Below are 25,613 nucleotides of genomic sequence, written 5' to 3'. Positions count from 1 at the left end.
TGTTTCTGTTATGAATGTAATTTACTAGTTTTTCAACTCTATAAGGAGACTAGCAGAGAGGGTGAGCCATATTAGAATTTAACTTCTTGTAAAAATTTTACTCTTTTCTATTTAAAGATAATAAAACCTCAACCCATAAGTAAGTTGATTGAGGTTTTCTTGCCGTGGATGTAAGCTTCACAATGAATGCCAAACCACGTTAAATCTTGGGTTCTTTATATGAATGTTTATGGTAAATTTAACATGGTATCAGAGCAATGGCATTTGCCACTAGTGAATTAGTCTGGATTGGTGTCCTACTGTGATAATCAAGTGGCTACACACATTGCCTCTAATCCGGTGTTTCATGAAAGAACTAAACACATTGAAGTTGATTGTCATTTTGTTCGTGAGAAGGTTCAAGATGAAACTATAGAAACCCCTTATGTAAGAAGTGAAAATCAGCTTGCAGATGTTTTCACCAAAGCCTTGTCAAAGGGATTGTTTCAAATTGTATTGAGCAAGTTGACCTCAAATGATATTTTCGATCCAACTTGAGGGGGGTTATGAATGTAACTTGCTAGTCTTCCAACTCTATAAAGAGACTAGTAGAGAGAGGGAGTCATATTAGAATTTAACTTCTTGTAAACTCTTACTCTTTTCTATTTAAAGATAATGAAACTTCACCTCAGAAGTAAGTTGATTGAGGTTTTCTTACCATGGATGTAGACTTCACAATGAATGTCGTTAAATCTTGGGTTCTTTGTATGAATGTTTATGGTAAATTTAATAGTTTTAAAGTATGAAATTTTGTTAGATATATCCAGGTGTTTCTCATAACACTGCACATTTTGAAACGTTCAACTATGGGCTGTAAATTTAACAGCATATTTTGAAAGGTTCTTTCTCCCCTTCTTGGGGTATTCGACAAGGCGACCCGTTATCCCCTTTCTTATTCATATTGGGGTCTCAGGTCCTCAATTCTATTGTGAATGATGCAGAGCACCACAACTTTGTCAAAGGCATCAGTGTGAAAAATAGAGCTCCCCGGATCTCCCATTTACTATTGCCTGATGACTGTTTGATGTTTTCAGAAGTTAATCTTCAACAAATATGTCATTTGAAGGCATGCATGGGCCTTTATTGCCAAGCAAGTGGTCAGACTATCAATGAAGGTAAATCCTCCTTCACCTTCAGCCCTAATGCCCCAGTTTGCTTCAGAAGATGGTTCTCTAGGGTGTTAAAAATTAAATATGCTGATGAACCTTCCAATTATCTTGGCCTACCATCGGATTTTGGAGTTAAAAAATCAAATATTTTTAAGGACATTGGTGAAAAAGTGAGAAAAAGAACACTTGGATGGAAGGCCAAGATACTCTCTCAAGCGGGGCGTGAGGTGTTGATCAAATCAGTAGCATCAGCTATTTCATCCTATTCGGGCTCACATTTTATGTTACCTGGTACAGTCCATAATGAAGCAAGGAAAGCAATCTCCAATTTCTACTGGGGTCAAACTGAAGAGGAGCATAAAACCCACTGGATGTCTTGGTCTAGGCTTTGCAGATCAAAAGAGAATGGTGGACTTGGTTTCTGGGATCCAACACTTCATAACTGGGCGCTACTATCAAAAGTGGCTTGGCGGTTATGGGCTCAGCCAAATTCACTATGGGCCAAGTTTATCAAAGCCATCTACTATCCAAATTGCAGTTTTCTAGAGGCTAGAAATGGATCAAATACATCGTGGGCATGGCAAAGCATATTAAAAGGCAGGGAGGTTCTAAAGATGGGCTTGTTATCAGTGGTTGGAGATGGAGCTGACATCTCAATTTGGGATAATAACTAGATCCCAAGTCTACCATGTTACAGAATTACTTCTCCTAGGCCTAATTCGAGCCCAGTTAAATGGGTATCCGATCTTATTGATCCCAGTTCAAAGTCTTGGAAGAGTCAATTATTACAACAGTTGTTCTCATCTGAGGAAGTCAAGGCAATTTCAAAAATACAAATCGGACATACTCTGGTTTGCGATTCTGTAGTCTGGGGAGGAGCAACAAATGGGAAATTTTCTGTTAAAAGTGCATACCATCTCTTATGTAATCGAAGGGATCTGCGTGCTTGCTTGGCTCCATTTTCTTCGAGGCGACACAGATGGGAGGAAATACCTTCAAAGGTCTGGAGATTGGTATGGAAAATACAATGTTATCCGAAGATCAGGAATTTCTTATGGGAGGCTTTGAATCAAGCAATTGCTACTGGAGAAAACTTGCTTACCAAACAAATCCGGATTGATCCAATATGCAGAAGATGTGATAAAGTGGTTGAATCGATGGATCATATATTTTTTGATTGCGATCACTCTAGACCTCTGTGGTTTGGGTTGGGTCTCTCAGGATGTTTCATGCACACGAACCAACGTCCTTATCAGGCATTCTTAACAATTGGGGAAATCTGCAATTCCCGGACAAAGAAACAAAAGAGAGGATGCTCAGTCTGCTTGGATTCGCTGCTGTTGGAACATCTGGTTAGCAAGAAATGATTTAACTTTTAAAAGCATCATATGGAGCCCTAACGATCTGGTGGAGAAAATCAAAAGGAATCATAAGGAATTTTGGGATTTATCGAGGAAAACTACATACCTTGTAAATCTGATCTCTCGAAGGTGGGAAGCTCCGAGCAGCCGCTACTTGAAGATGAACTCTGATTTTTCCCTCTCTAATGGGGAAGACAAAGCAGGCTTGGGGGCGATTCTTTGGAATTCCAGCAGAGTTTGTATCTGGGCAGCTTCAATCCCATGCACTGGGTCGAGTGTTTTCACAGGTGAAGCGCGAGCCTTGAGGGAAGCTTTGATCTGGGCGAAGGAGGAAGCGTTGGCTGAAGTTATCTTTGAATGCGATTCTGAAAGCTTGGTGCAGCGAATTGAAAACCCCAAGTATCCCCGTGAGACAGAGGCTTCATGTGTGGTGGAAGATGTTCGTTTCCTATTATCCTCAGAACCAAGTTGGGGTATTAGGTATATATCTAGATGGGCCAACTCTATGACTAATAGTCTGGGTAGGAAGGCCCAGTCCATGGCAAGTAGGACTATATGGCCGGTTTCCACTCCTTCGCTTCTTGAAGCTTGTATCCAAGATGCCTTGGGCTTTTCTTGCCCCTCTTTCAATTAAATCTACTATTACCAAAAAAAAAAAAGAAAAAAGTAAGGGCTAATAATTTAGAAATCAGGTAAAGTCTCTCATGCATGATGAATGGACGTATATATATATATATATATATATATATATATATATATATATATATATATATATATATATATATATATATATATATATATATATATATATATATATATATTACGTATATATATATAACACATATCCAAACCATAGAAGAAAATTCGACCGAAATTGTCGAAATTTCGGTCGAAATGTTTGCATTTTTAAAAAATGAAACGAAATTTCAATTATTTCGGAAAAGTGTCAAATTTCGACCGAAATTTCGACCATTTCGACCAAAATTTCGACATATCAGCATTCCAACTTGTTTTTCCTTAGTTTTTGTTGATTTCTATCCCATTTTCACCTAATTTTCACTACTCCTTTGCCTTCAAACATCACTTTTGCTTATTTTTTTGCCTCCAAACACCTCCTAAGCCACAACAGCTACAAAGGAAACTCCAGCAACAATAGAATGTGAAGCATGAGCCACACCCAACAATTCCAAACTTCCCCTTTTTTTATTTTTGTTTTGTTCATGCCTTAAATGATCTTGTATTGCCTTGAAATTAATATATGTTTAGCCTAGGACTATGATCTATAATTGTGTTTTGTTAAACTTATCTTTTTATTATTTGCTACCATTTTTTCATTTTTTCATTTTAATAATAATTTTCTAAAATTATGTATTTTTATTTTATGTATATATGATATATAGGCTTTAGCTTTATATATTTGAGACACCATCATTTGATCTAGTCGGTCATTTTATTTTGTTGACTTGTTGTATATGTAACTATTCTACCAAACAATTCATGTATGTTGTTGATTCTATGCATGTATGCAATATAGTTTGCACTTGTCGGAACCAGTCATTTGTTAGTATACTTGAATGATAAATTTTCAATAGTTTTGTTTTTTACAAAATACTAGTTCCATTGTGTTTATTATGCTTGAAATAGGTAGTATACAAGAATCCAAATCATTTTGAGTCCATATGAGGCCCGAAATTGAAGTTCCAATTTTCAGAAAAAGTGTCCAGTTTCGGAAGAAATTTTGACCGAAACATCGAAATTTCTTCCTTGATCCAAACACAAGGAATAAGTACAGTAAAAAATAAATAAATGAAAGCGTGGGCATTGTTGACTCCTACAATTAAGGGTGTCAAAACAAAATTGAAATTAAATGCCAAATTCGAAATCGACCCTAACTGCACCAAACTTATTTGGGGGTTTATATTCAATTCCAATTTTATTCACTAGTAGCTGATTGTTTAAAAATTACCTTCTACCCTCCAATGGACTCCCCCCCCTACCCAAAAAAAAAAAAAAGGAAATACCCAAACCTTCAATACCCCTAAATGATAACTGATGCAAATGCAGAGGACAGGAAACTTATATACGACCTTTGTCCTCTAAATTTTTTCTATTTTTTGGTAACATTGTCTTTGAAATGAAACCTATGGAATAATTTTACCCTAGGTTTGTACAACAAATGGAATAATACGAATGATTCACAATAAATAAAGGTTATATTGTTGAGACTCGTATTCCATACAACTGAACTTACAGGATTAAAACAGGAATGCATATATACAGGATGATATGATCAATTCCCCTCTTCTCCATCATCTGGTAGCCCAGTGTCATCTCCAATACCATCTAGGAGTGAATCGACATCCTCCCCCAACTCCTCCAACCTTAGTGTCAGCTTCTCCACCTTACTCTGTTCCTGTCCAAGGCAAACAAGCAGATCACTCAATTCTGCCTCAGCCTCCTTCTGGGCTTCTTCCCTTGCCTCAGCTTTTAGGGCCTCAATGTCTGCGGGCGGTTCTCCTTTCCTCAATGTATTTAGCTCTGATTCCATCCTAAAGTTAGCCTGTTCAATACTGTTGTATGCATCAGAAAGGCTCTTCAGATCAGCTTCCAGCTTACTAGCTACGTTGCAATACATGGATGCATCAGCCTCAATCTTAGCCTTATCAGACTTGAGCGTCTCAACCTGTTGCTTTGCTTCTTGAAGCTCTCTACGGAGGGTTTCGATCTGGACCCTCTCCCGTCCACCATTTGAAGCCTTCTGATCAGATCCGGAAGCAACACCTCCACCAGATACCATCAAATCCTCAGCTAGAGTTGCATTTCGACCCAGCAGATCCTAACACGTGGGAGCATTTTAGGAGTAAGGATGTACATGCAGACATAATGATGGGGAAAGATAAAATGTGTATACAAATCCAATCATGCATAATGGAGCTGAAATTGTATTGTAATAAGGAAAGAAGAGCAAAGACAGGCTATGATAAGTACCTGCATCTCAATACACTGCTTCTGTATAAATGATTTTAAACGTTTTATATAGTCAGCATCGCTCTCCCCACTATTCTGTTCCAACTCTGCTGGCATCACCACTGTACTGTTCTTTGGGTGACTGTAAATTTTCATAATGCTGTCTCTAATATCAGTCTCCAGCCTCTTAACAAAATTGACAAATTCACCATCAAAAAGCGACATGAGAACTGGATGTTCATCCTCATTCTCACTAGTCCCATCAATCTCATCAGTTTCTTTGTTCTCCATGACACTGGCAGTGTCAGATCTTGTCAGCAAGTTATGCTGTTGGATTGGCTTTACCAAGGTGAAAAGCAAACTTTTCTGCATCTCATCAAACTTCAGCAAGTATGAGGTCAGCCCTATCTTCTGGCTAATGGCATCTACCACCATAGAACAATCCTTGGCACTGTCACTGGATTTGTTGTAGATAATGCATTCACCTAAGAGAACAGCGGCCAAACCCCTTACACATACACTAGCAGATGGGTTTGACACTAGTTCGAGCAAGAATGTGAGGTGCGGCTTTGAATCTAAAAAGGCATGAACTGCTTCAGGGCAATCTGCAAGCCATGTGACAAGTAGTTGCAAGATAATAGGTTGGACATAGAAGCCTCCAACTGAAGTTGATTTTTTGTTTTTATGGCCATTTTCCTTCTTTCTCAAGGAGGCAGCAAGAACCAAATACTTTACTATTAGGTGCATCAATAGCTCTGGGGCACCCATGGACGACATTGGTGCTTCAATTTTGATTTGCATGACCTGAATTGTTGAAGCAGAAAGTTAGATGAGTATAATAAGATCTCCCTTCATTCAATCCTAGTTTCAGAGTTTAAGAGATCCCTGAAACCAGTAGGAAAAATGAGCCCAGAATTTCTGAAATGCTCAAGTACTTTCTATGTCTGTTAGGTATATGTTTACTTCTACATGCTCGAATCTAAACTGGGAGAGAAATAAAAAATGAAGAAATGAAAGGGTTTCTCTATTTAGGAGAGAGGATTACCCGCTCCTTGCACTGGCTATTATCCTTCAGTATGTGTTTAAGAACACTAGCAGCTCTGCAACAGGTCTGCATGCACTCAAAAGCATTAGCTGCAGAAGTATAGGAAGCAATAACAACCTATGTTTTATCCAGATCAATAATTGTGTCAAGAAGAGGCACTTTTTTTATAAATACACAGGGCGTAATCCAACTGTTCTTTTTTCCTGATAAACTAGGTTTTCTTTGGGGCAGTAAAAAGTTGTTCTAGAATCAATGGTAGCTGTGTTACCTCAAGATCTCCATCAGTCTCAGTTAAAGTAAGACCACGTAACAGCATGCTGCCACAGAAAAGCAAAGAGTTTAGGGAAGATAATCTTAAAATTAGTGCCAATTTTAAGTTTTAGATTGTAAATGATAGAGACATAGAGTAGGAGCAAATGCAGGATCTCTCTGGTATCCTCTTTCATTTTGTTTTTGATACAAACATTTTTGCAAGTGTTTGGTGTAATTTACGAAGCTATTTCCATTTAAGCTTAATCAAAATGATGGAAAATTCACAACAAGGTCAATATCCTATTGTGGAATATGGCCAAAAGTCTATTTTGATTATTTACACGGAATACTTAGATGAGCATATGCTCATGAACCCTAAAATTTAGGAGATACAGAAGAGTCTGTTTAGTTTTTGTTAGTAGATTTTTAGAAAAGCAAGCCCCAACTTACTCTTCTTCTTCCAACCCCATTCATACCTTCCCGCCAACCCCCACCCCCTCTTATTCTTCCAGCAACACACTTTTTTCCTTCCGCCTGTAATGCTACCAGCCCCCGTCCTCTGCTTCAACTCATGCTCTCCCTACCTACCCTGTCTTCCCATCCTTTCCCCCCATATCAATGCAACATTGATCTTCTACTGATTTCCATGATCAGTCCCCACTACAAAGCTGCAAACAATTCAAAATCCTTTTATTGGAACTGTTAAACATTTGGCTTCAGATCCAAGTTGAGAAATTTGACAGTAACCATGACATCAAGAATCCTTCCTTTCCGCAGTATGGGTAGTGGAATTAGATGTTCCAATTATTTCTGGTCATTCAAACCAGTCATTGTTGCAAAAAAAAAGTTCTCCTACATTGAGCTTGACAAACACTTCCAATCTTAGGATCCTTTCTACCTTAGTTGTAGCAATCTTCTTTCATGGCCAAGGACCCCAACAGCAGTGTAGAACAATAGGAGTCTGGAGAATTTCTGCTTTAGCATGCAGAGCACTGCCATTTCACAAGTGGGATGAAGAAGAGAGGACTAATGAGTATGTAGTGTGTTGGGAAGGTATGAAAGTAGAAATGGGAATAGTTGTCTGAAGGGCCTTAAGGCACTCACGCATAGAGGGATACACGTACACCACAGCAGGTGGAAGCGAAGAGATCAAGGGGATCAAACCCGGTGGATCATGTGGGGGAGAGAATCAAAGGACAAGAACAGGTGGCACAGACTCATTGGGGAGGAACCACTTTCATGTTGGAAATTTTCAGAGGGTATGGTGAGGTGGAAAGTAGTTGATGCAAACCCAGGTTTAGGGTTTATTAACCAGGACCCTCTTTAATAAGAACCAACACTGATTAGAAATTTCTGATGGCTTTGGCTAAGGGTTTTAGGGGTTATAAGGCTGCTGGGATTGTGATTTCAGGTCTGAAATTAAATAGGAATTCAACTTAAATTTGGAAATTCCAGTCCTTGGCCAACTAGGACTCAATTTGGGTTAGGGTTTTGGGAATGGGTTTCGGCTTGGAAGGGGAAAGGTAAAGGGTTGCTGGTTCTAATATTTAGAACTGTTTTCTATAGATGTTCTTCAACCAGAACCAGATCCGATGATTGGGACTTAAGAAATTTCAGAATCTGAATTTCTGGAAATTTTGAAAATTCTGCAATCCAAGGAAGAAGATGAATTGCAGGTTTTTGTTTAAACTCCAGACCAAAAGGGAAGGAAAAAGATTAGGACTAGGTTCTAGGCTTAAGGGCAACCAAAAGGGAAGGAAAAAGGGGTCGTTGGGGTTGGGAATACGGTTTTCCTATTAGGGTTAGGACTGTAAACGTGGGGAAGAAGAAGAAGATGGGAGATGGCTTCTAGGGCATAGGGAAGGGCTGGAAATTGCAGAGAACTAAAGGGGAGGGGTGAGAGAGTATTTGCAATGGGATTAGGGATACTCCTAAGGTCTGAAACTAAAAGGAGGGGTTGGGAAGGCTGCAAACTGAAGAGGGGAGTGTAAGGGCTAGGAGAGGGGGCTCAGTACTTACTTGATTGATGATGAACTGCAGGAACTTCAGTTAAATGCCGTAAACGGTGAGTGAATGTCTTGAAAGTTGAAGAAACAAAACACCAAGCCAGCTGCAGGGTCTCCTCCAAGGATCCCCACAACTTCCCAAGTCAATATTCGAACTCTATTTTCATTCAATCAATCAAATCTGAAAATAGCTTACACTAGAAAGGTATTTATAGCCTGAAAAAAGGGACTGGGACTTACTAGACTAGCACCTAAAAATTAGGACTCCTTATTAAGGAATAATTCTTTCCTAATTTACAATTCAAAGACTCTTAATAAAAGGAAACAAAACTAACTTAATCACTAAGACTCCAATTTAGAAAATAAAACCAAAATTAAAAATAAAAAATAAATCTGAACTAACCCTACTAAATAGACTCGATTCTAGGGGAGAAAATGACCATTCTGCCCTTGGTCAGATTCAGCCCTCCTTTGTTTAGGCCCTATTTCAGATGGGCTTGGGGCCCTTCTAGGCTCTTTTGGGGCTGCCTGGGGGTTGGATACATCAGTAGTTGGTCAGGATTTTTGTTGGGTTATCTTATGATAAGAAACAATTGAATTAATAAGATAATCTGGCTTAATGGTGCCAGTAACCCCCACAGCATTCACTGCTGCCCCTCAGCCATAGGCTGCCCCAAAATCACTCACATAACAATCGATACCTGCTCCTCTCCATTCTTCCCTATTTATTACCCCTCACCTGACCTAAACACTCTCTCACCCCGCCACATGACATCATCCTAGGGCCCTATCAATACCGGCCCCTAGAAATTCACCTGTCCTCAAGGTGAAGGAAAATTTGAATCTTGGTCTTTACATGTTTGTCACACAACCATGTTAGTTCAGTGTTGACCAAAACAAACTGCCTTGCTTGTCCTACTGTGATAGCAACCAATTGAGTAAACTTGACATCTGCTGTATCTTCACCCAGATCTTTGTTGATTCGTAGAAACTACAAGTCATCAAGATGCAGGTCTCCAAACTCAAAGGCTGACCTATAAACATCAGAAATATTCACAGCTGCAAGTTTTGGATGGTTCTCTCCTATGGCTGTTAATTTTTCCCAACCTTCCTGATGCGTCCAAAATCTGCTCAGCCCTTAGATCTCCTTGTAATGAGTTGCAAAACGAAAGCGTCAGATGTGGCCCGACCGCTGGGGTCGGGAGTCCACCTCCGAAGGCTAAGTCAGTTGATGAACTTAATCACAAACGGCTCTGCTAGACGCACAGAGCTAAGGAATGAAAAACTGGGAATGTGATCTAGATCGTAAGCATATGAGAGTTTACGTCCACCAGTGTGTGTATGGATCTGGGTCCCCCCTACCTCGTAGGTAAGTAAGGTTTATATAGAGTGTACCTTCGAATCTTCTTCGTTGGATGCATTTGAGCCTTCTTCGGATAGTCGTTGGATTCTAACAGTTAGATCCATTGAGCGATAGACTTCTACTAGTTTGAACTAGTAGCGGACTCCTCAGATAACCTCACGGTTATCCGATGATTATCCCTTCAATAGCGATAAGTGACAGCCGCCAAGTTGAGTCTGCCATCATTAGGGTAATTAACCTAATCCATTAGCCAGATTAGGGCGTGCTTGTTGCCGATTTAGTTTTCTTCCTCAGCAAGCTATCTCCTGGACCCGGCTCGCTCGGAAGCAAGTCGATTCCCTCCGTCTCGACCGGGGTCGAGGGTCAAACCGAGTACGAACCAGGTTCGATCATATTTCCTCCGTATCACGAGCCCCCCAGACCAAGCGTTCGGTCGATCCCGAGGGCTTGGTTTTTAACTGGGTTCTTCGTCAGGCAATAGTCTCTGCGTATCCCACTAAATGTCATATCACATTTAATGCGGTGGTCACTTTTCCTCGAGCGTTGTGAGGGTAATGCCACGTGTCCCATTACAGTCGAATGATCGTGGCTCACGTAACCCAAGCAACGGTTTCCGAATGCCTGTTTTGGATTCGTGAGTTCAAACTTTCAAACCGACTCTAAATCTCGATCGTCAACGCTAGATCAATCTCGATCGTTCACGTCTTCGAATACTCGTGCGGGTGCTTAAAAGTGGTTCGTTGTCTTCGTAGGTTTCATTCTTCTTGTCTGGAATTTTGAAACTTCGTCGTGCTGCTTCGCGCCTTCTCGTTCTCAAGCTTCTGCCTCACTGAATCAGTAAGTTTACTGATCCCTTTGCAAAGTTAAAAACTCCTTGTCTCCAGTTTTTTTTTGTACCTTCCTGAAGCTAGTAATGGAGGATAATAGGGTTTCTTCTTCCCTGGTGCCCAGCGTAAGTAATAGTAGTGGTAACGAAGCCTTTGCTTCCCTTCCTTCCGAGCAGTCGGATAGTGATAATAAAACCCTAACTGCCCTCTGGCGTGAATTCGCAGAAGTTTCTCATAAAAGTTTAAAAAGAAAGGCCGAAACTCCTTCTGGCTTTCCTGAGTCTGGACCTTCCAAGACTCCTAGGGTGACCGCCGAGTCCTCTAGACAGTCAAAACAAACCTCCAGGTCTAAAGGTGGACCTGGTTTTGTTCCCTCCTCTTACAAGGAGAAAACCCTTCTTTCGGCCATCCAGGGTTTTGATTTTCCTTCTTCTTATCATATTAGGGTTCCCAATCCTGATGAGAGGGTTGATTCGACCCTTCCGGGCGAATTTTCCCTATACATAGATGCATTGGAGAGCGGGGTTCGCTTTCCTTTTTTCAATCCTTTGTTTGCTGCCATCCTGAATCACTGGGACATTTGCCCTGGAATGCTCCTTCCCAATAGCTGGCGTCTCATCGTCGGCTTCTTGGGTTTGTGTTTTGAACTTGGTGTTACGCCCTCTCTTGCTCTTTTTGTGCACTTTCATCTACTTTCTATCTCCCATCCTCCCGGCTGGGTTGTGCTCTCCAAGCGTAATAAGACTGAGCTTAACTGGAGAGGCAGCATTCTTGCCAAAGGAACTTGCCCTTCCAATCACAAAGGATGGCGCGAACGATACTTTTTCTGTCGAGCGCCTCAGTTAGATCTCAACTTCCCGACCGTCTGGAAACAGTATACTTCATACTTTGAAAGTAACCGGGTCCTTCCTTTATCCAAAGAAGACGAGACGGCCGTCAAGACGATCAAATCAATTCCATGGTATCAGGAGATACATGGACTTGAGGTGGAGTACAACTCCATCCTTCAATATTGGGGATTGGCTCATTGTGAGCTTCTTAACCATCATCCTTCAAATTTATAAGAGTGATATGTCTTTTTGCAATTATGATTCTTGTTCTTCTTTGCAGTGCCTCCAAGAATGAACCCTGAGCATCTTCGGGCAAACGCTGTCAGGGCCATTGTGACAGCTGAGCAACGGTCGCCCCGAGCCTTAACTGTCGATCAAGAGGCTTCTGTTCCCTTTCCCGACCCTTCTTACAAGGGTATCAGGAACTTAAAGCCCGTGGTCGACGCTTCGGGAAAAGGGAAAAACCAATGGTGAAGAGGCCAAATATCTCCTCCGCCGCTCGAACCAAAAGGAAGCACGATAAAGTTGATGCTTCCTCCTATAAAAAATCCAAAAATATTGAAGATGGTGAGGAGGTCTTCATGCCTCAGTGGACACTGAAGCCAATTGATAAGGTGACTCAGGACCCTGAGAAAGCCGCAGAATGGAGTTCCCTCAGTCTTTTGCCTGCTGACCGTCAGGACTTTGAGGCCCTGAACGATGATACTCTTGTTAGTCAGTCCACCAGGTACCGGCCTTCCGATCCTTCTTTAATTGTTTTTTATAATTTCTTATGATTTTTTCTGATAATCTTCTCGTCCCCAGGAATGCCGTGCTGAGCTTTTATCAGCACATGGAAGCATTGAGCTAGGTTGGTCGTAACGGCTCTTTGTTGCAGACCTGTGAAGAGAATTTGGCCAAGGCCAATTCTGAAATAGACCGGCTGACGGCAACTGCCAAGGAGCTACAGATGAAGCATGATGAGGAGATGAACTCCTTAAAAAGGCCCTCGACTCTTCAAAGGCCCGCGCTGTAGCCGCCGAGCGCGAGGCTAAGAAGCAGAAAGCAGCTGCCACGTTGTTCGGTGACAGACTTGAGCTTAAGTCCATGGAGAACGAAAATATACTGAAGATGGCAGTCCCTAGCAAACCCGAGCATATCAAGCCGGAGCTTTGAAAGGATTGTGTTCGGAAGTACCTGAACAGCGTACCTTTCTGCAACCTGCTGGGTGCCTTCAACATCCAAGCTTACCGCTTGGGGCAGAATGACGTTTGGGAAAAGATCCTCGAATCTATCCCTTCCTTCGATACAACTCCTTTTCGTGAGGTGTGTCACAGAGAGGTCTTCGAGAAGCTTAAATTGGACCTCCCTAACTGGGCTCTGGAAGAGGATGATCCTTTTCCAGCTGACCCAAAGTATGAGGAATATCTTGCTGACGAACCGCCCCTCCAAGAAGAAAAGTCACAGGTTGTCGTTGAAAAGGACCCTGCTAATGACAATCCTGAGGAAGGCTCTTCAAAGGACCCTGAGAATGACGATCCTGAGAAAGGCTCTCCTGTGCAGGACTCTTCGGGCAATAATGAGGAAGAAGCATAAGGAGTTACTTTTTTTTTTTTTTTTTGTAAAGATTGATCCTCCTCATTAATGAATAGATACTTTTTCCATGTTTGCCTAAATATTTCCTCATCTCCTATCCGAAAGCTTGTCTTGAAAATCAAAATATAAATGATAAAACTTATCATTAACTTCGTATACCTTGACGAAGGATAATCTTGTAAAGATATCATGAAGAGATGTTTGGGAAAGATGCTTTAGCCTCTATTCCCCATTACTCCTTCATTTATTGCAAAGTCCACACGTTTCCCTTCATTTGTTGCGAAGTCCAAACGTTTTCTTGCCTTTGTATACCATTCAATGTTTTCAATGAATTGGTAATACAACCATTATTTAAATGGTGGTGCGACGGTTGGAGGTATTCTCGTATCAGGTGCCTACTTCCATGTGGCCTCCTTTTGACTGTTGATCTTGCTTGTTGAGGAATTCGAAGCGTTTCTTTGATCTGGGCCATTGGTTGCCTTTGGCTCTCAACCGTCGTCTTACTACCTGAGGCTATTTAAGTCCTTCGAGGGTACTCTCCATCTATCCTGCTATCTGCAAGTTAGATTTGCAAAAACAACATTCCGTCTTCCTGCCCTGCATCCGTATTACTCGTACTCCAACAATAATCTCTGAACAAGTGAGCTTTAAGCTTTTTTGCCCTCTCCTTCCCCTTGAGTAAACTCCACAATAGTAATACTTGGGGTTTACTTAATGAGTATTTTGAGTAGTTCATATCTGACAGAGAACGAGGGTTTTCCCTTTTTCCTTATGTTGTTGGATTCTCATACTGATACGACTTTTTCTGTGCTTGCAGTGCCTCCCAGAATCGATCAGAACTTTATTAGAACGAAGTCCTGCAAGAAAACTGTTCCAGCATCGACGGGGTTTTGGCCAATAAGGTGATTTCATCTGGTGAATCCTCTAAGCGTAAGGAGACTGCTGTTGGTGAATCTTCAGGTCAGATTCCCACAGTTTCTACTGATGCCTCTCCTACGCTCCCTCCGTCTGAAGAGATCGCCCAGTTTTCCCAGGAAGATCTTGATCACTCCATCGCTGATGGTGTTGTTGATGTCCCTGCCGGAGATACCAGTCGGGCTTCTCCGAAGGAAACTCTTCGGACATCCGAGGCAACTATGTTGGCATCTGATGAAGGTGCGCCCCCAGAGGTGCTGCTCTATTTCCAACTCTAGAGCTTGTTTGGTATCCTCTGCCTCTCCTTCTTTGGAGCCGGAGGATTTTGCCACTAGGAAGCGTCGTCGGTTGGTGGAGGATGCAACTCACCCTTCTCTTGATGTAGCTCATCCTTCTCCTCCTTCGAGGAGGTCTGAATTAGTGTCAAACGAGTTTGACAAAGCGTTGGAGTGGTGCACTGCTGCTCAAATGTCTAGCCAGAGCAGAGTTCTTTCCAAACTTCCAGACGATGACTTTATGAAGTCAGTGGTGATGTAAGTTTCTCTTCAGTTTTCTTTTGATGCTGAAGATTACTCTTTTGCTCCTGACTAACTCGGAAGTTGTTTGCAGGAGTCTTACTGGGAACTTCCACAACCAAGTGGAAGCAGCCTCTAGACTCAATAAACTGAGTAATGAAGTTTCCAGGCTTCGGGAAGACTCCGAAGCCAAAGACGCTGAGATTGCTCGTCTTAGGAAATTAGCTTGGGAGGTTGCAGGAGAAAAGAACTCGGTGATCGAGCGTCTCCGTTTAGACTTGGGTGATGCCAGGGAGAAGATCCGGCGACTGGAGCGAGAAGCGGGAAAGTCAAGGGCCTAGGGTTCTGAAGCGTTACCTCAAAGGCAAGCTGTCATTCCTTTGCCCGAATCCCTTCCGGCTGACGTTCGCAGAGCTTGCATCTTCAAGTATTTACATAGTAAGCCCTTTGTTGACATGCTGAATGCTTATAACTTGCAGGCGTACCGGGATGGCAAGAACGAAGTATGGGAATCAATACTAAGGAAAGATCCTCATTTTGATATGACTCCCTACAACGCTGTTTGTCATCCTGAAGTGTTTACCAACCTGGGTCTTCCTTCTCCTGACTGGACCAAAGATAAGATCGATCCTCCGCCTTCTGATCCGGATATTATGCATTATCTTGAGGATTCTCCTGTTTATTCTCCCCTGGAAGGATTTAGTTATGAAGAGCTTGGCCTGAATGCAAGTCTGATCGAGGACCATACTTCTTCTGGTCAAGCTGGACAAAGAGTATGAAATTGTGGAGGATTTTGTTCATACTGTAATGCTTTTGTAATCCCCGTTCCTCCTCTTTTTCTTCTTGAATCCGTGTCGCTGCTCGACTCTTGTGTTTGTTCTGGCAAAGTTGTTCTGATCTTGTTTGATTTCTTAATGATCACCGATGATGATTTTCTTTTTTTGACCGAAGATTGTATTGATGTAAAGGTTGGCCCCTTCCGGTCTTTTGAAGAAATAAGAAATTAACTTTATCTTGAACTTTGCCAGTCACTTGAGTCGCTGTTGCACTAGGTCTTAGTTATTCAGAACAATGCCTTTACTTAAAGATTTCCGGAGAAATAAAATAAGTCTGAGAAGGAACTCACTCGGGTTTTAAACCGATGCCTTTACTAAGGATTTCCGGAGAAATACAATAAGTTTGAGAAGGAACTCACTCGGGTTTTAAGCCGATGCCTTTACTTAAGGATTTCCGGAGAAATACAATAAGTCTGAGAAGGAACTCACTCGGGTTTTAAACCGATGCCTTGTAGAAGGAACTCACTCGGACTTTAAACCGATGCCTTTACTTAGAGACATTTTGGAAATTCAATAAGTCTAAGAAGGAACTCACTCGGTTTTTAAACCGATGCCTTGTGGAAGGAACTCACTCGGACTTTCATCCGATGCCTTGACTTAAGAAATTCCGAAAAATTCAATAAATTCAATAAGTGTTTGAAGGACCCACACGGATTTTCATCCGATGCCTTGTAGTTAGATCTGTTCTTGAATGTGGTGTATGATGCCCCTCAATCAAAAGATAATTGTTGAAAACCAATAATTGCATTGATTGAGTTGAAATTGGTTACATCACGAACAAAATTGAAATCATCAAGGATAAAATTTCTTGAGATGCCTGGCATTCCATGAACGATCCAACTCTTTCTGGGTGGTGATGTTCTTCAGCTTGTACGCTCCTGAACCGACTGGTTTTACAACCATATAAGGTCCTTCCCAAGAAGGATCCAACTTTCTTTGGTGGCGTGGATCTGAAGCTAAGGTATTTCTCAACACCAAATCTCCCGCCAAATACCGACGATTCTTTACTCGGGTATTGTAATGTGACGCTATCCTTCGTTGATAATGTTGAGTTCGTGCTATTGCCTTTGCACGAACCTCGTCCAACAAATCAAGGCTATCAAGCAGTCCTTGTTCGTTTGCTTTTTCTTCGAACTCTTTGTCCCACAATGTTCCTGCCATTATCTCAATAGGTGCCAATGCTTCAGATCCATAGGCTAACCTAAATGGAGTTTCTCCTGTGGGTGTTCGAACCGTAGTTCGATAGGCCCACAAGTACATTATGTAGCTCTTCGACCCATAAGGCTTTATCAGCCTCAAGTCTTCTCTTTATCCCCTCAAGCAGCGTTTGGTTAGTAACCTCTACCTGTCCATTGCTTTGGGGGTATGCCACTGAGGACATACGATGCTCGATCATATACGTTCCACAAAATTGCTCAAATTGTGGACAGTCGAACTGGGTGCCATGGTCAGTGATGATAATCTTTGGAATCCCAAAGCGATATATGATTGACTCAAGCACAAATTTCTCCACTTTTTTCTCAATGATTGTTGCCAGGGCACTGGCTTCAACCCATTTTGTGAAGTAATCAATTGCTACTATCAGATATTCCCGTCCGCCTGACGCCTTGGTGAATTTGCCCATGATATCAATTCCCCACATCGCAAAGGGGATGGGATCTAGAATTGAAGTCATGGTTTCCGCTGGTCGCTTTGATACTGTAGCATGGATTTGACAATTGCTACATCGACGAACATACTCCATAGCAGCCTCTTGGATCTTAGCCAATATAACTCAAGTTTCAGAATCTTGTGTGCCAGGGATCGTCCACCCATGTGAGCTCCACAAATTCCTTCATGAACCTCGGCCAAGGCCGAGTCCGCTCCTTCGGGACCTAAACATCTCATAAGGGGTCCAGAATAAGATCTTTTGTATAACCTTCCATTATGTATGATAAATCTCGTTGATCGTATCTTGATCAGTCTAGCCTCTTTCGTATCTTTTGGTAGTTTATCATCTCTCAGATATTCAACTATTGGATCCATCCAGCAACGCTCTGCTTCAATATAAGAAATTTCTTTCTCATGATAACTTGGAAACGTTATCTCTTCGATGTAGACCGATGGGTCTAAATTATTTTTTTTGGCATTAGCTAATCGAGATAGCTCATTTGCCACTGTGTTTTCTATCCTTGGAATCTGAAATATCTTCAAATTCCTGAATTCTTTTTTAAATGCTTGCACAATCTCTAGGTACTTCTGCAAGCGAGGTTCTTTTATACCATACTCCCCCTGAACTTGGTTGACAATAAGTTGAGAGTCACTATAAATAGTTACATCTGCTATTGCCAATGCTTTTGACAACCTAAGTCCAGCTATCAGGGCTTCATATTCTGCTTCATTATTGCTTGCTTCGAACGCAAATCTCAGTGCATATCGAATGATAAATCCCGCCGGACTCTTCAATAGAATTCCAGCTCCTGCTCCGTCCTTATTGCTCGAACCGTCCACATATACTTCCCAAATGGTTGGTATAATGGGATCTTCAACAATGTTCTCCACTGGTGCAGTAGTTTCTACTACAAAATCGGCTAACGCTTGAGCTTTGATTGCCGTTCGGGCTTAAAGCTTACTTGAAACTCACTGAGTTCAACCGACTAGGCCACCATTCTTCCAGATAAATTAGGTTTATGAAGAACTTTACTAAGAGGGAAAGTTGTAAATACCTCTATTGAATGAGCCTGAAAGTACGGACGTAGCTTCCTGGCTGCTGTCATGAGAGCTAAAGCATGCTTCTCAATCTGCGAATATCGTGTCTCCGCATCAAGTAATACGTGGCTAACATAATAAATTGGCCACTGTTTCTTATCCTTCTCCCGAACAAGTACTGCACTGACCGCTGAAAGGGATGCTGCTAAATATAGCTGTAAGATTTCCCCCTTCTCTGGTCGGGACAAAAGTGGTGGCTGTCCCAGTGTTTCCTTCAATTCCTCGAAAGCCTTCTGGCACTCTTCAGTCCAATTCGCTTCCTTTCTGCCCCTTAGATCTTTGAGTGCTTTGAAAAATGGTAGACATTTTTCTCAGATTTTGAGATGAAACGATTCAAAGCGGCAATTCTCCCCATTAAGCATTGTACATCTCGAACAGTTTTGGGAGCTTCCATGTCAATTAGAGCCTGTATTTTGGCTGGATTAGCCTTAATACCCCTTTGCGATACCATGAAGCCCAAAAATTTGCCTGACGAGACTCCAAAGGCACACTTCTCCGGATTCAGCTTCATCTAGTATTTTCGTAATACTGAAAATACCTCAGTTAAATCTGCAATATGATTTGCCTTTGTAATGCTTTTTACCAACATGTCGTCAACATAAGCCTCAACATTCCTTTCGATTAGGTCCTTGAATATCTTGTTGACGGCCCTCTGATATGTAGCTCCTGCATTTTTCAGGCCAAATGGCATGACTTTATAATAGAAGCTTTCACGATCAGTCATGAAAGCAGTAAACTTTTCATCCTCTTTATTCATGAGGATTTGATTATACCCTGAGTAGGCATCCATGAAACTCAAAGTTTCATATCCTGCAGTCGCATCTATCAAGAGGTCAATCCGTGGCAACGGATAGCAATCTTTAGGGCAAGCCTTGTTGAGGTCAGTGTAGTCTGTACACATCCTCCACTTCCCATTGGCCTTCTTGACCATTACTACGTTGGCCAACCAGATTGGGCATTCAATTGGTTCTATGAAACCTGAACTCTTCAATTTTTCGACTTTGCCCCGAACGGCTTCATACTTCTCTATGGAGAAATTTCTCCTTTTTCGGATAACTGGTTTCACCTTTGGATCTATCCAGAGTTTATGCTCTGCGACAGTTCGATCGATTCCTGGCATGTCTTCGGCAGACCATGCGAATGCATCACTATTTTGTTGAAGAAAAAACTTCAACTCTTCCTTGAACTCCTCCAGCTGCTTAGACCCGATATAAGTAATCTTTTTCTCATCATCGGTACACAACTGGATTTGCTCCAGCCTTTCTACCGGCTCGGGCCTTTGCATTTCTGCTTCTTCCCGATCATCTCGAACTTCTATTGGTAGGGCAGTCACTTTCTTCGGGCCCTCCTTGTCCTTCAAATAGGCAACATAACATTGCCGAGAGATCCTCTGGTCAGAGGAAACTTGACCAATTCCCATGTCAGTCGGGAATTTTATCTTCATGTGCTTCGTTGAAACAATAGCACCTAATTTGGACAAAGATGGCCGTCCGAGGATAACATTATAAGCTGGAAGTTCCCGAACCACCAAAAAATTGATTCGGACGGTAGTCTCTTTGGGAAAACTTCCATTAGATAAATCTAACTGGACAGATCCTTCCGCTTATGCGCAGACGATCCTGCAAAGCCATATAAATGCGTGGATGATGGCTCCATCAAATCCTCATCCACCTTCAGCTTTTGATACACTTCATAAGATATTAGGTAAGCTGCAAACCTTGTATCAACTAAAACTCTATGTACCTCCTGGCGTGCAATCTCTACCTTGATGACTATGGCATCATCATGAGGTAGACAAACGCCTCTTTCATCCTCCTCGCCAAAGGTGATGGAATCTTCACCATTTGGCCTCTTACGCTTCTGCGTCTCTCCGGTCCCAACAAATTTAGATTTTGTCTTTAACCTCCGGGAGTGATTCGGGTTTTGGGCCTCCGAAAATTGTAAGGATCGGTGACCGAGTAGCATCAATCACCTCCTTACCTTTTTTAGACTTCGGAGCCTCCTTCGGTCGTTCTGAACTAACCGAACAATCCCTTTTGGGGCCAGCTTCACGTGGCTCCTCTCTTCTTCTACTAACAAAATTGGACAAATGTCCCTGAGATATTAATCTCTCAATATCTGCTTTTAAATGACAACAGTCATTAGTATAATGACCGTAATCCTTGTGGAAACAACAATATTTTTCTCGATCCTGCTGCTCTCTGGGCTTCAAAGGAATTTTGGGTGGCCACTTCAAAATATTTCGCTTCTTAATGATATTCAAAATATCAGCCCGAGGAGCATTTAATGGAGTATACTCACTTTTACCGGGAGATCTCTGCCGCCAAGCCTGAGGCTTTCCAACCCGATCTCGAACATTCTGCTTTGGCTCAGGAGCCTTTTGTTCTTTAGTGGAGGCTTTATTGTCTCCTTGGCGCACATCTAAAATCTCCATGACTTCAGCCTGCTTTTGGCATCTCTGTACCAACTCATCATAAGTTGTAGGCATATCCTGTAGTAATAACTCCAGGAGTCTTCGGTTAGTGAGTCCAGTGAATAGAGCAGTTTTAGCTACTTGCTCATCCAGATTTTCTATCTCCATTGTTACTCTATTGAATCTTTTTAGATACTCTCTGATCGATTCGCTCTTTCCTTGTCTGATGGTAAACAAGGTTTCTTCTGTCTTCTTGACTTGGATTCCACTCTGGAATCGTCCTATGAAATTGCGTGCTAACTAATCAAAATTTACGATCCTTCCGGACGGGAGGTTCGAAAACCACTTTTGTGCTGCTCCGTAAAAGATGAACCAAAAACCCTGCAAATAATTTCATCAGAATTACTTGCAACTGCCATAGTCTGCTGATAATAGCCGATGTGGGCCGTAGGATCTCCGGAGCCATCGAATGTAGAAAAAGTTGGCAAACGGAAGTTGTAGGGAAACTGATATCCCGCAATTGGCTCGGCAAAGGGGGTTTTTCGAATAACTGAATAAATATAATCAGTTATCCTTCCTCTAGCCAATTGTCCAAGTTTCTGATTGATATTGGCCAATTCCTGACCAATATGAGTCGAATGATCTTCTGCAATACGATCACGACCTCGAACAACACGATCATCACGAGCTATTCGATCATCACGAACGGCCCGTTCGTCACGAACATTCCGCTCATCGCGAACTGCTCGATCATCACGAACGGTTCGTCTAACAGTTGGTGAGTGAGTCTTCACTCCTGTATCCAACCTTGTATTTGAATCGGTTGTACTTTCCTGTGGTCTGTCAAACCGATCGTCCTGCCTAGGTAGATCGTCGACTCTCCTAGGCCCTCGGTCACCTTCGTGAAAGTTCTGACCGATATTCCGATCTGAAGTCAATCTTTGATCCGGTGGTAATACACGCCTCCCTGAATCGCGATGATCAGGTTTTTGTGGTAATACCACTCGTCTGGTTAGCACGCGGAGTGCTTGACTCACCTCCAAAAGTTGAATCTTTACCTGATTCAATTGATCTTGGAATGTCTCCGGAGGATCATGTCCTCCTTGACCACCATCTACCTCAAGAGGTGGTAAACTTCCATGGGGAATATCTGGATTATTCTCTCCAGGAATTTGAACACCAGTATCACGTTGTGCAGCGGCTGCTGCCGATCTAGTCACCATAGCTTTATAAGTCTTTCCCACAGACGGCACCAAATGATGCGTCCAAAATCTGCTCAGCCCTTAGATCTCCTTGTAATGACCTGCAAAACGAAAGCGTCAGATGTGGCCCGACCGCTGGGGTCCGGAGTCCACCTCCGAAGGCTAAGTCAGTTGATGAACTTAATCACAAACGGCTCTGCTAGATGCACAGAGCTAAGGAATGAAAAACTGGGAATGTGATCTAGATCGTAAGCATATGAGAGTTTACGTCCACCAGTGTGTGTATGGATCTGGGTCCCCCTACCTCGTAGGTAAGTAAGGTTTATATAGAGTGTACCTTCGAATCTTCTTCGTTGGATGCATTTGAGCCTTCTTCGGATAGTCGTTGGATTCTAACAGTTAGATCCGTTGAGCGATAGACTTCTACTAGTTTGAACTAGTAGCGGACTCCTGAGATAACCTCACGGTTATCCGATGATTATCCCTTCAATAGCGATAAGTGACAGCCGCCAAGTTGAGTCTGCCATCATTAGGGTAATTAACCTAATCCATTAGCCAGATTAGGGCGTGATTGTTGCCGATTTAGTTTTCTTCCTCAGCAAGCTATCTCCTGGACCCGGCTCGCTCGGAAGCGAGTCGATTCCCTCCGTCTCGACCGGGGTCGAGGGTCAAACCGAGTACGAACCAGGTTCGATCATATTTCCTCCGTATCACTTCCTCATACAAGTTGTCGCCAATCTGAGGCCAGCCATTGAAATACAATCTGAATGCAGCAGTCACTGAGCCTCCAGTCATGAAAGTTATACAGGTGCCTTTCGACATACTCTGAGAACTCATTATACCTTTAGAGTAGTGGACAACCCCACAGGATAAAACAAGCTTCGCACCTTTTTGATCAGCTTCAAAATACTATAGTAGACGATGACTCAAAATCCTGCCAACAACCTTCTCCACTCTATCATGTGTTAATGCGTGATTACAAACTATCTCAAGACCATCGCACTCCAATCCACTAAGATTCATGAATTTTTTTTGAATCTGTTCTCTAGGTTAGCCAAGCTTTTCCCTTTCTCCATCTCGGGATCGTCTGTCGTGCAGCATTTATTCCCACTCCATCCTCATTCTCAATCACATCAGTAATCGCACCTGGGACTCTAGGAGAACCTTAAAAATTCAACCTTCTTGTGTCGAGTGTTGTCTTTGTTATGAGTGTCGTAGACATCCTCCCCACTAATAACAAGAAGGGGCTCTTTAGAAGTCATAACATTGTCGCTACTTGAGCCTTCACCATCAGCAGCTTGAAGCTCAATCTCGATCCGTCAACAGTGATGGTCACAAAGTACAAAAAAGGATCTTATGGCTTCCTAACGACTGGAATCTTCGGAGAAATGATTGCAAAACCTCCGTTCAATGACTCTTTCAACGATGAAAAACCACCCGCCATTGGAAGTGGTGTGAGCTCCTCTCTCACTGCCTCGCAGCCCTTTCTGGTTCCTGCTCAACATGATGGGGAAGGTAGAAAAGGTTGAATAGGAGATTTCATAAAATACCCCCTTTTCATGTCTAGAAAATGGGCCATTTGGTTTCTGGACCATTGTTTGTTTGGGCCCTAAAGCAACTTCTGGGGGTGGCCTAGGCTCACCCTTTAATGCCCAATTATGGTTCCCTAAGGAGTGGGCTTTAGTTGGCCCCCTTAAGGCCCATTTCTTGATTATTAAACCTTGGGCCAAATATCACACCCGACCCAGGAGTTTAACAAACTGAACCCTCATTTGAGTTGCTGGTTTCCAGGTCCATTCTTGGACATTTCTTCTCCAACAAGACACGACAACAAGCCTAATGTTCTCATCTTGCACTGCCGATTGCAAGGCACTCCTTTCTTGGTCAAGGGCAAAGGGACGCTAGAGATCAAGCCGTTCCTGCTCCCAAGATGTCGACAAGTTCTCTTCCATATCTATCGACATCGCCCATGGTGGTTTTTCTGGAGCTCGTGCCGCCCACCTCTTTCCTCCTCTGTTTCAGTGAAGCTTCATCTCTTGAAGACGAACAGAACCCTGGTCTTCAACTGTGTCGACTTCAGTTCCCCATTCACTCAACACCAATGGCGTTTGAAACTCTTCGAGTTTGCCCACTAACTGAAGGTCATCCTCCTTGATCCTTTCAATCTTTCCTTCTTCCTCGACAACATGCTGCTCTTCACTTCGTCTCCTGATAAGCATGCATTTACCATTATTTATTTGATTTAATTCCCCATACTTATTTAATTAAAGAGAGCTAATTGAGTATTTTTGTGTATTTTTCAGGAATAAGGTGATTTTGGATATTAGAGATAATATGGAGTAAAGTTGGCAAATATATTAGATATTGGTGGATTTTAAATAATGGCATTCAATCTTGCTGCTCAAGGAATCATGAAAAGTGAGATCTTAGCCAAATTGGAAATAGGTGGAGGTCTAAGGAACAAAATTGGTAATAAATCTGAAAATCGGGTAAACAGACCTACTTTCAGTATTTTGGGCATATCTCTCTCGTATGAGCTTGGATTTCGATGATTCAAGATGCTATGAAACGATATTGAAAATATCTACAACTTTCTAGTTTTGAGTTTTTCCAAAATCCGAACGAATAAAGGTCGAATCTACGGGTAAAGAGAAGGGATTCATTGTGTGCGGGAGACATAAAAGAGAAGGAAGCCATAGAAAAGAAAGGAAGACGGCGAATGCGGCTCTCATCTCTCTCATTGCTGAAGAAGAAGACCACATCTCTCTCTCTCTCCTCCCCCTATGTTTCATCTTTATTTTTCTTATGAACTTTGTGATAATGAGTAGCTAGTTCTTTTTCTTTGGGATGTAGATGAACCATGCTTATTTAATTAATTTGATTGTTCTATCTCTTCTAGTTGATTGTGTTTGAGTTTGGCCAAAGATGTTCTATAACTCAGCGAACTAAGCGTGCCAAGCTTCTGCGAAGGACGATAGTCTTGCAAAGTTAGGGCATACCTAGGAAGACCATCCCTAATTTGCTTTGAAGTGTAGAGTTATATCGGTTAAAGAAAAGCATTGGGGATTCGAAATCCCAAAGATCTTCACATATTCATAGTTTAAGTTTTTGCATTAATTAATAGATTTAGTTTAAATTTAGTTTTGTTAAATTCAATCTTAGTAACTTAGCCTTTCAGTTCCCCATAGTTCGACCCCGTACTTTCTGCTTGCTAGATTAGTATAGGATTTTATTTTTGATTGGTTAGCGACACGATCATCTCCTCTCTAATTATGCAGGCCCCCAACCCTACAATACTTCTCCAATCGGCTCCACTGACTTGATTTCCAGGTTCACATTCATCAGCCTTCTCCTCGTTGTCAACCAAATTTTCATCACCAAAATCGGTTTTCAAGGCTTCTTTGAAACTTGTCCAGGAAAACTCCAACCAGTCCTTCTGATAAACCCACTCTAAGGCTTTTCCATTCAAATGTTGGAGAGCTACTCCCAGTCAGTACTCATTCGTGATCTGATGTTTCCAATGGAACAACATAATCTCAAGAAGCCATCTATCTCTGCACATCCCCTTCGCCCAAAAACAGTGGCTATACCATTGCTTCCGTCGGATCGA

At 42.1% G+C, this 25,613-nt stretch overlaps 1 protein-coding gene across 1 annotated transcript in view; it reads right to left on the bottom strand.

The window, feature by feature from the left end:
• Positions 1-4,536: 4,536 nt before the first annotated feature.
• Positions 4,537-25,613, bottom strand: part of LOC149017936 (golgin candidate 6-like) — a 52,037-nt gene continuing 30,960 nt past the window's right edge. The window contains exons 16-19 of the mRNA XM_089152259.1: positions 6,790-6,838; positions 6,522-6,587; positions 5,498-6,280; positions 4,537-5,345 (exon numbers count right to left, since the gene is read on the bottom strand). Coding sequence (XP_089008385.1) covers positions 4,800-5,345; positions 5,498-6,280; positions 6,522-6,587; positions 6,790-6,838 — 1,444 coding nt within the window. The 3' untranslated portion in view covers positions 4,537-4,799. The remainder of the gene's footprint in view (positions 5,346-5,497; positions 6,281-6,521; positions 6,588-6,789; positions 6,839-25,613) is intronic.

Source organism: Hakea prostrata, chromosome 4 (genome assembly GCF_041222555.1).
Source record: "Hakea prostrata isolate BN-2017 chromosome 4, UWA_Hpros_2, whole genome shotgun sequence".
Taxonomy (NCBI): Eukaryota; Viridiplantae; Streptophyta; class Magnoliopsida; order Proteales; family Proteaceae; genus Hakea; species Hakea prostrata.
This window is presented reverse-complemented; position numbering and strand designations above follow the sequence as displayed.